The 9,686-nt window shown below is 39.6% G+C and overlaps 1 protein-coding gene across 1 annotated transcript in view; it reads right to left on the reverse strand.

Annotated features, from left to right (window-relative positions):
- LOC107102826 (endothelin B receptor-like) overlaps positions 1 to 8,834 on the reverse strand; it is a 28,005-nt gene extending 19,171 nt beyond the window's left edge. Inside the window, exons 1-3 of the mRNA XM_015402261.1 lie at positions 8,615 to 8,834; positions 6,051 to 6,568; positions 1,341 to 1,468 (exon numbers count right to left, since the gene is read on the reverse strand). Coding sequence (XP_015257747.1) covers positions 1,341 to 1,468; positions 6,051 to 6,518 — 596 coding nt within the window. The 5' untranslated portion in view covers positions 6,519 to 6,568; positions 8,615 to 8,834. The remainder of the gene's footprint in view (positions 1 to 1,340; positions 1,469 to 6,050; positions 6,569 to 8,614) is intronic.
- Between the last annotated feature and the right edge of the window lie 852 nt (positions 8,835 to 9,686).

The raw sequence follows: 9,686 nt of genomic DNA on the forward strand, positions 1-9,686 counted from the left end.
GTTGAGGAAACTCTCTTTGTGAACCCAAAAAGTCAGAGATTCCCTGTTTTCAGGTTTAGACAACTTAGAGTATCCTGTAAACCTGTTTCTTGAAACAGACCCATGAAATTTTCTAAAATCTAGCTTTAGTTTTTTGTTTGGAACAGTAATCAGTTTCCCCATCTGTGCATCTCTTTCCAAACTGGAGCCAGGTCTCCAGAGCAGCATTTTTCTTTTAACAGATCTATGCCCAAAGTTTTGGATTTTTTTTTTAAACAGTTTAAAAAACACAGGATGTAAAAGAAGAAAGGGATCTTGTGACATCCAACAGAACAAATCCATACTGAGTAAAATACCTCACTGAAACTGATTATCTAGTAATTCTGTTGTTGTGAAGGAATGTTATCCCTGTGGTCCTTTAAATAAATACAGATTAATCTAATTAAAACTAAAGCAAAAATATGGATTAATTAATTTCTAGCTTTGGTCACCTATCAGTTAAAAAAAATGAAAATAAAAATCAGCTATAATTTTTCTGCATATTTTCAAATTGGGTCATAAAATCCTGGTTACAAATTATATCAGATAAGATTGGTTTAGGCTATATTTTGCAGTGTTAAAGTACCACTTTAAGATTGCATTAACTAAGTGGTCCCACTGAAATAGTGTTAAAATCAACTCTCTACATAGTGTATATCTTACTCAAGTTGTTGTTTTAATAACTCTAATAGAGTCAATGTACTTTGAAGCTACATAATTTACACATTCTGGAATGTACTTTGATGGGGAAATTTGTCTTGGACCACATGTGCTAAAAAAGAAATACAATAAATAAACATCAAATACACATATAATATATTACAATAATGTAAATGTAGAAAACAAAACATATGCTACACAATAAAAAAATAAACCAGACCCCAGATATTCCAACCAACACAGCAAAATATATCATCATGAAACCTTCAAATGTCTTTATACTAAATGCCTACTCTGTTTATTAATCTGATGGAGGTAGGGGTGAATGGAAATTTATATCTGTTAGGTTGGCAAATGGCCACTTTACACCATTTGCCAGAAGGTAGTATAGTTCATAATGTGAATAGAGAATATGAGTGGAATCAGACCGTACTCTCTGTATGAGCCTGAGAACAAACTGCTGGGAGGAGTAATCAGTCCTCCCACACTAAGTGTAAAGTTGCTGTCTTTGTTTGAACTAATTGCAACAAACAATCTAATAATTCCACGATAACCTTTTTAATGTTTTTATTTCCTCCTTTTTTCACTACCTTGCATTTTAAACAGATTTCCTGAGAGTAAAGTTCAGCTTCTCCATGAGTGTGTCGTCTGACAGCACTGACCTGTCCACACTGAGGGCACACAAGTTCAGCACTGTGATGCCAACGGAGGCCTTCTGCAGGAAAGGCACCAGCTTGCACAGGCACAGGCCGAACCAGTGGTCATCGAAGGGGAAACGGGACGCCAGGAGCTGCAGAAAGATTCATCATTCAAACAATGCAAACAAAGAACCAAAACAAATGATCTGACTGAATAAATTCTGCATGAAATAAATACTTGATCTTCACAGGTAGGACAGGATATTAATTAATATTTTTCGACACTTAACAAAATAAAAAACTTTTTTCAAAATGTCAGAACACGTCACATGCTGCTGTGTGAGGAGTTAGGGTTGCCATGGCGTCATGTCTCAAATTAGACAGGAAGCCCATGAGTCCCCCCCCCATCCATCAGCTAAAGCAGACGGAACCTTGACGTAACTCTGCTGCAATCTCAGCCGCTCCCGGTGTTCATCAGCATCTAATTCAGTTGATCTTCATTATTACAGACAGAGCATCTGCATAGCGTCACATGTAGCAAAGGTAATGTTGGGTCCTTGCATCTGAATTTATGTTGGTGCATAGTTGTTAAACCACCTCCAGTGCTGCCAGTCAGTTATATTTATACTGATAACGCAACAGAAGTTTTGAGAATCTTGGGATCAGGTTAGATATACTACACTATCAGCTGGGAAGAACAGCGATTCTGGAATGTTCTTAGTCTAGTGGGGACACGCTATCAACCACAAAGAAGTTTCCTAGATATGCATCAGTCACAATAAAAATAATTATTTTCTTTTCAGTAATGTGTAACTATATTGTGTTACACTGTAGGTTTTTTAGAACAAGAGGATTTGGAAAATATTGAGTGAAAATTTGAGAATTCAGAGTTTCTTTTGGAAGGATTACGATGTTTATACAAATGTTTTTATCCATCCACAATTTTTTTTGCCCACTTTTTTGTTCATTACCATGTCTCCAAGTGACTATATGAACTCATTCCAGCTCTAGGTGAATGCAGAGAACAAATCAAAGCATAGATTAGAGAACATGTTCTTTAGAACTGAACCAAAGTAATAGTTTTGGACCAAAGAAATAGCATTAAATGTTTGCACTCAGCTTCAGTTAATCCAGCTAGAAAGCAGCATTCGGGCTCTAATCTGGTTGTAGTGATGGACTCAGATCTGAACCTTCAGAGGCTCATAAAGACAGGAACAAAGTGGGCCTTCTATCACCTAAAGAACATCTCCAGGATTAAAGGACTCTGGGACTAATTCCTGTTTAGTTCCTCTTTAGTAGAGGCATGCTTTGGTGGCGCAGTGTTTAGTGCACATGATCCATGTATGGAGGCCTTAGTCCTCGATGTGGGCGACCACGGTTCGCCTATGGTCCTTTGCCGCATGTCTCTCCCCCTCTCTCATACCCCCTTTCCTGTCAGCCTACTGTCCAAAAAAATTATCCCCTAGTACCGTAAAAACTCACAAAATGAAGAAGAAGAAAAAAAAAAGAATTGATCCCTGCAGTGGTGTCTTCAAAAGTCAGTCTAAAAAGTAGATAAGCAGCTGCAGCTGATCCAGAATGCTGCTGCCTGAGTCCTCACTAGAACTAAGAAAGGGGAGAACATCAGCCCAGTTCTAAAGTCCTTCCTCGGGCTCCCTGTATCTCAGAGAATAGACTTTAAAATCCTTCTGTTAGTCTAGAAATCACTGAATGGCTTAGCACCAAAATACAGAGTGGTTGGCAGTGGATCAACAGCCAGACCTCTTAGGTCTACTGTATCCAAGCCAGAACCAAACATGGAGAAGCAACTTTTAGTTCTCTGATAATCTGCTCCGCTCATCTGGAATAAACTCATAGAAAACTGTTAAATCTTCAGCTGCTTTAAATCAAGTTTAAAAACCTTTTTCAAACAGAGCTGCCTTTGAATGAGCCGCCTAAGTTTTCAGTCCAACTTTTTTTTATTTTACAATCAATCATTTTCCTCTTATATTTTAATTTAATATCTTGTAACCTGTGTGTTTCCCTATTATGTAGATCACTTTGAATTGTTTCACTACTGAAACGTGTTTTATAAGTAAACTTGCGTTGCTTCTTGGGGAAAAGATAAATGCCCCTCATTTATATGATGATGTTTTATTGACAAGCTTTCACTGTGACCAAACTCACCTCTATGGTCAAAAACAGACATCTGAGTTCTGTCCCAGTGTGCATGAAGTTTAGGTTTTTATCAAGGACATTTTTATGGAAAATGCACCTTTGTTCTTTAGAGGTGCTTACCCCCTTCCCCATGGAAAACAAAGGAATAGTGTTTTAGGAAACGGCGTCCTCCCTCAATGGAAGAAGGGGCCGGAGGGTTGCAACCTTGCGGACGCAGCTTCCTCTTTGTTTTTGCACAGACTGCTCCCCCCATAAGATTTTTTTTGTTTCCTCTTTGCACATGTGTTGCTCCAACAACAAAGTCGCTGTGCCCTCAGAGTCCCGAGTTAATTTCAACCAGGTGGCTTTCCTGACATTTCTCTGTGCAAAGCGACGTTCCTTTAATGTGGCTGCAGGGAGACCAGCATGACTGATCTCTCAATTCTGCCGTCGTTCTTTATTATTACACAAAGCTTGACAGTGTTTACCGGCATAAATCAAGTTAGGGCAAAAGGGGTCTGCAACTGTTTAGCGCATAAGTCACGCAAAGCTTCGTTTTTTCAAGTGGTCGTAGAAGTAAACAATAGAGCTTTGAGTCACTTGAAACCACCAGAAATCTCTCTGAATTAAAAGCTAAAAATAATGTGCTACTCTCATGCAAATCCCCATAAGGCAATCAGATCTATGCTTTCAAATGACTGAAGCTCTGGTTGGTAACTGCTTTTCACTAGGGAAACAGCCACATGATTTATTTTGTTCCTTTAATCAGTTGTAAACACAGAGATATGGAAAAATATTTATCCAGTAACAGATTTCTTTATTTCTCCTATTTTATACGACGATCAACTATATTTTTAAGAGCATCAAAAAAGTAGATCTGACAAATAAAACTGGAGTAAATATAAAAAAGCTTTTTTCTAATAATCACATTTATTAAGTGAAATAAGCTATTCCTTTAAGCAGCCCCTAAACCTAATAACTGTGTTCCATCTGCTCTCTGGGGAACTCCTCTAATGCAGCCACCGTGGAGGGTTTTAAAACGTGGAGGGCCCTTCAATACCATACCCGCAGTCACTTTCACTGTTGTCTGCTTGATGCACAAATTATTTCCTAAAACGTCTTTGAGATCATCACAATATTTTGGTGACAAACATGATTCAGTTGCATACTGACATGGACAGTTGTATGGAGTGAGTTTTGTTCCAGTATTGTGTCAGCTAAGGAGCAAATTTTGTAAATGTGTTTTTTTCCAATTCACTTTTTTAAATGTCACTCTTTCAATTAGCTTATTTTTATTTATTTATTTATTTTTTTTACAAATCTTAAATTTTCAGTTATACAAATCATGTTTCCCTAATCGCATTCTCTTTATTTCTGGGGGTTGCTTTTCTCTGAAAACAATGCAATTTTTAAAACAGGAATAGAAAAGTCCCTTAAAAATATAAAATATGCAAAAAAAAAAAAAATCTGAGAAAATAGCAAAGTTTCTCTCAAACATGCCAACCAGAGAAACAACTAAGGCTTTTACACTCTGGTTGTTTCTCTTTCAAACATGAAATCGTGGATTATTACAATCAGATGTGCAGTAGCTATGCATGCTTCCTCCTTTGCTGCCGTGTTTGTTTTGGTTTGACTGTACGACCGTATGTTCCACCTTAGACCGCTATACTGCAATGTGATTGGCTGTCTGGTTGAATCAGGATGGGGACTACATGGATTCCCCAATGTTTGTGAACGGACAGGTACTGTGAGAACTTGGGTTAGTTTTGTCATCTTCCGTGGGACAGGCTGTCACCTTGAACCGATGTGGTTTAAATCAGGGATTCTTAACGATGGTCCTCAGGGCCCACTGTCCTTCATGTTTTAGATGTGTCTCTACTCAAGCACACCTGATTCAAATGATTGCATGTCCTCCTTCACAGCCACCAAATCCTTCAAAAGCCAGTTAATTACCGTTTCATTCAGGTGTATGGTGGCAGGGAAACACCTAAAACACGTAGGACAGCAGGTCCTGAGGAAGAAGGTTAAGAAACCCTGGTTTAAAGTACTGGAACCCAAGATTTTGGCTCATCACAGTGAATTTGTGTTTTAACAAACACTTCGGGTTCGGTTGGTTTGGATTAACTATTTTCTTTCTCTTAATAAATGAAGTGATTTTAAAGCAGGACTTTTTTTCTGAATTCTCTGATTTGGCTTAAGTGTTGCATAAGAGCAAAATCTGTAAAGGGTGAACATATGTATTTTGTAAACGAAGAACAAAGGATTAAAGTTCAGTGAAACATCAGTGGCGTGCTTGACTCCAGCCTGACTTGTGTGTTTATTTAAAGCCGTCATATCCGGGCCCCTCTCATCAACTTATCTTACCCCATAAGACAGATAACCCCCTCCCAGACTGATTACACTTTCCCGTCTTCTCCTACACTCCCTTAAACCCGCCCCCCTTTCCTGTCTCTAATATTCCTAGTTTATCTGACCATGTCTCCTCCATTGTTGCTGCTTTGCATCATATCAGCAGCGTGTGAGGCGTCACTCAGCAGCTTGGCTATGAAAATAAAGTTACAACCATGGATAAACACTCAGAAAGGGGGGCGGCTGTACCTTGTACACGTTGATCGGTATGTCAATGAAGATGTAGATAAGGTCACCCAGGGCGAGGCTGGCGATGAGGGCGTTGGGGCCGTTCCTCATACACTTATGCTGGTAAATAATCCTCAGCAGGGTGGCGTTTCCCACCAGGCCCACCACAAAGACGATAATAGAAATGACGGTGTTGATGTACTTAAAATAGTTGCTAATTGAGGGGTTCACAAGGCACTTTGGGGGTCGCACCGGTTGCTTCAGGACCGTGGCGTTAGCAGAGCCGGATTCCAAAGCTTGAGCCCGGGCTCCTGAGACGAACGGAGGGAGAGCGGTTCCTGTGGGACTGACGGTGCTGTGGAAACCAACCGACTGCAGGGTGGAGTGGACCAGGACGGCATGCAGAGGGTCCTCGGCCTCCTTTATCTGGCACATTCCTCTGGCTGCCAAACAGGCCATTAGCATGAGCAGCTGAGCTGTGGTCCCCATTATTGAGCACTTTTATTTGATCGCTGGAAGGCTGCCTCCGTTTTTCACAGCTGGAAAGAGAAGAAAAGAGAAAAACTGCTTAGATTTGAGAACAAGTGGATTCAGTGGCTGTTCTAGATCTAATTTACAAGTGGGGCCATTCTGGGGCCATTCTGGGGCCAGGGTTTTTTTCATGGGTTCACAAAACAAAAAACTAATAACAACGCATAAAAAAAAAAAATCTAACAAGATAAGAACTGAGATTGTATCTTAGTACGGCTGAAGCTTAAGGGAGACTGTAATTTCTTCGTAATTGTAAATGTAATTCATAAAGATAAAATATAAATTAGTCAGAGAAAGGAATCACTGACAGCTGCTTCAGTCAGCATGTATCATCATGAGAAAATGATTTAGTACAATGGAAAAATTATCTAGAATTAAGTGAAAATTTCTTAAATTAAGTGTATTTACCCTTAATTTGAGAAGGTAAAGATGATGATTTACCAGTGAAAGGTGTATTCATACTCTTAAAATAAGATAATTAGATAATATGGACTTGAAATAAGACAATGCAATTGTCTTCTTATTTTAAATGTAAATTGTCTTGTTCCATAAGCAAAGTGTCTCACTTTCCTTCTAGATTCAAGAAAAAAATGCACTTATCTTTGGAGCAGAACCAGTGCATTCCTAGAACTGTGATCCTGTCTCAAAATGACTGAGGCTAAAAGTAAAACATCTTCAGTTTTTAATCATTGTTGAAATAAAGCAGTAAAGAGCAAATAGATCCAGAAGATAAATCAGTTATAGTTACTGTTCCCATGCATATAATCATAAGACATTCATTTAATATTACGTTTTTAGTTCAGGGGACGTAGCAACGTCAGGACCAGCTATACTGGGGCACTGGCCCCGGTGGCCCCTATCTAGAGCCGGACATCCTTTGATGTATTTAACCGGCTGTTTGGGTCATAGATGACTGGAAATGATCATCCAATGTCCGTCTTCCTTTCCTCCATGTTCCATCCATTAGCCTTAAATATGGTTGCACTTCTTTAGATTCCGTTCTTTTTGTTCCTTCCACTCCTCTATGAAGGCCAGATGTGTAAAGAACAGAACTATTAGTTGTGGATCCAGAGTTAACCCCTCTCTCTTGCTTTCTTCGCTTCATGCACAGCCGTCATATCCACCTAAAGTCTGCTCCTTGCATTTATGGATTAGAGATCCTTCAGATGTTAAAACCTGGCATTTATGGTCTTTCTGATTTTGTTTGTTCACTAATGTTCTCCTCTGATGCCTTCAGGGAACAGCTGCAAACTCAATTTCTGGATTTGATTAATTGTCCTGAACAGAAATTCAACCTTATTAGATTTTTATTTTGTGCACTTCTTTCTGTGAGTCTATCACATAAAAAACTTTTAACTTTACATCTGAGAAGATTTCAAGGCAATGAAGATGTAAGCTTAAGAAGACATTTGAAGCATAAATCCCTCAATCTGAAGCTGTCAGGAAGTTTAATGTCTTTAAGACCTCAGAAAGGGGCCCACAGATGGGAGATGCCTCCTCTGGTTATAATTTGACATTAAGTAGAAGGCATCATCAGAAATCTTGAGCTTTTGTTCTTAATCACATCTACATGGAAAAGCATTCACTTATTTCATTTATTGACCCATGTGCTGCGTTTTGGACAGATGTCCTTCGCACTGGCTTTAACATAATTTCCACAGCTCCACATCCTCCTTCTGTTTCTAATTTTAACAGCTTTAAAATGTGCAGTTAAGAGACAATAAGTTTCCTCCAGGATTAATCGCTTTGTGCAGAAAAAAAAATCAACAACTTTTCCTGAAAATCAGTTGGTTACTCAGAGCTGTGAGGAAAGACTTGATGAAGTTTCAAAGTCTTGGTTGGAAAGCCCATTTCATCACTGTGCAGGAAAGCCTTAAAGCCCACAGTTCTTCCTGTTTCAAAGTCCCTGCTGTCACCAAGTACACAAAGAACTATTTAGCAGCCAGCCCTTCAAGTAGCATCACAGTTTAGCATCAGCATGACACTGCTGGGATCTGTGACAGCACGCAAACTGATCTATGCATAAATAATAAATACGTTTGGTTTTCACCTACCGCTTCTAAAACGCCTGCCTGGCCCCCTTGGAAACCGTCAGGCAAACTTTCAGCTGAAGCCCCCCAGACATCTGTATCACATCACATGAGTAATTAACGCGCTATCAAAGCTGCGCCGTATCCCACTAGGTTTGAGCAATGCACCCGTCTGCTCTGAGGTGCCTTCGCATTATGGCTCAGAGTTTCCTGTGGAGAGTTTGCAGCAACACTGTGCATGGAGGTGTGTGTGTGTGTGTGTGTGTGTCAGAGCTCCAGTAAGACACTATGACTGGGTGGGAGAGCAGTCTCCACCTCCCTTTGGTAACAGACTGGGCCCCCCTCTCCCCCCTTTTCTGAGAGGCACTGCCTGCTATCCTACACAGACACCCACACATACACAAGTACCGGGACAGGGAGCATTGTGGAGCCCAGTCATCTTTCAACCCCCCCATCCCACTCCCCATCACCCCTCCACCCTCATTCATGTTGATCAACTGTTTCCCCACACAAAAATAACTTTAAGTGTCAGACTTTAAGTTAATGTCCATGTTTATTTCATTCAGTCTTCCCTTTTACTCAGTCCGTGTGTGGCCAAATTACAACACCAACGTACGCTACTTCATCAAATCTCTAACAAACAAAAACAAAGCCAGTAAACACTGGAAGATGTCAAACAGAGCAGGACAAATCCCAAACAGAGCGTGTTCCTTTATGTGATGGGGAAAAAAAGTTCAATGTCAAGAGCAGAGAGTGCTCGTACATCAGCTCACATTATTGTTTTTTTTTTTTTTTAAATGGACCGTTTATCCTGATGGGAGCTGAGAGCAGGAAGAGGCTCTCAGATTGTCTGTCATGGGCTGTTTGCTGAGGCAGCGAAAGCTGGAAGAGCAGAGCCATTGATTTCAAATTAAACTGCTTGTCAAAAATTATAATAAGGGAATTTTGTTCCATTATAGTCTCAAGTAAATAACATGTTTTGTAAATAGGATTTATTTAAAAGAAGAAATCTAGAAATGCAACTTTGAATCAAAAAAGAGGTTCTGACACTGACTTAATAGTTTGTATAGATCTTATATTTAAATATTAAAATAAA

The sequence above is a fragment of the Cyprinodon variegatus genome, unplaced genomic scaffold, assembly GCF_000732505.1.
Source record: "Cyprinodon variegatus isolate N-32 unplaced genomic scaffold, C_variegatus-1.0 Scaffold1326, whole genome shotgun sequence".
Taxonomy (NCBI): Eukaryota; Metazoa; Chordata; class Actinopteri; order Cyprinodontiformes; family Cyprinodontidae; genus Cyprinodon; species Cyprinodon variegatus.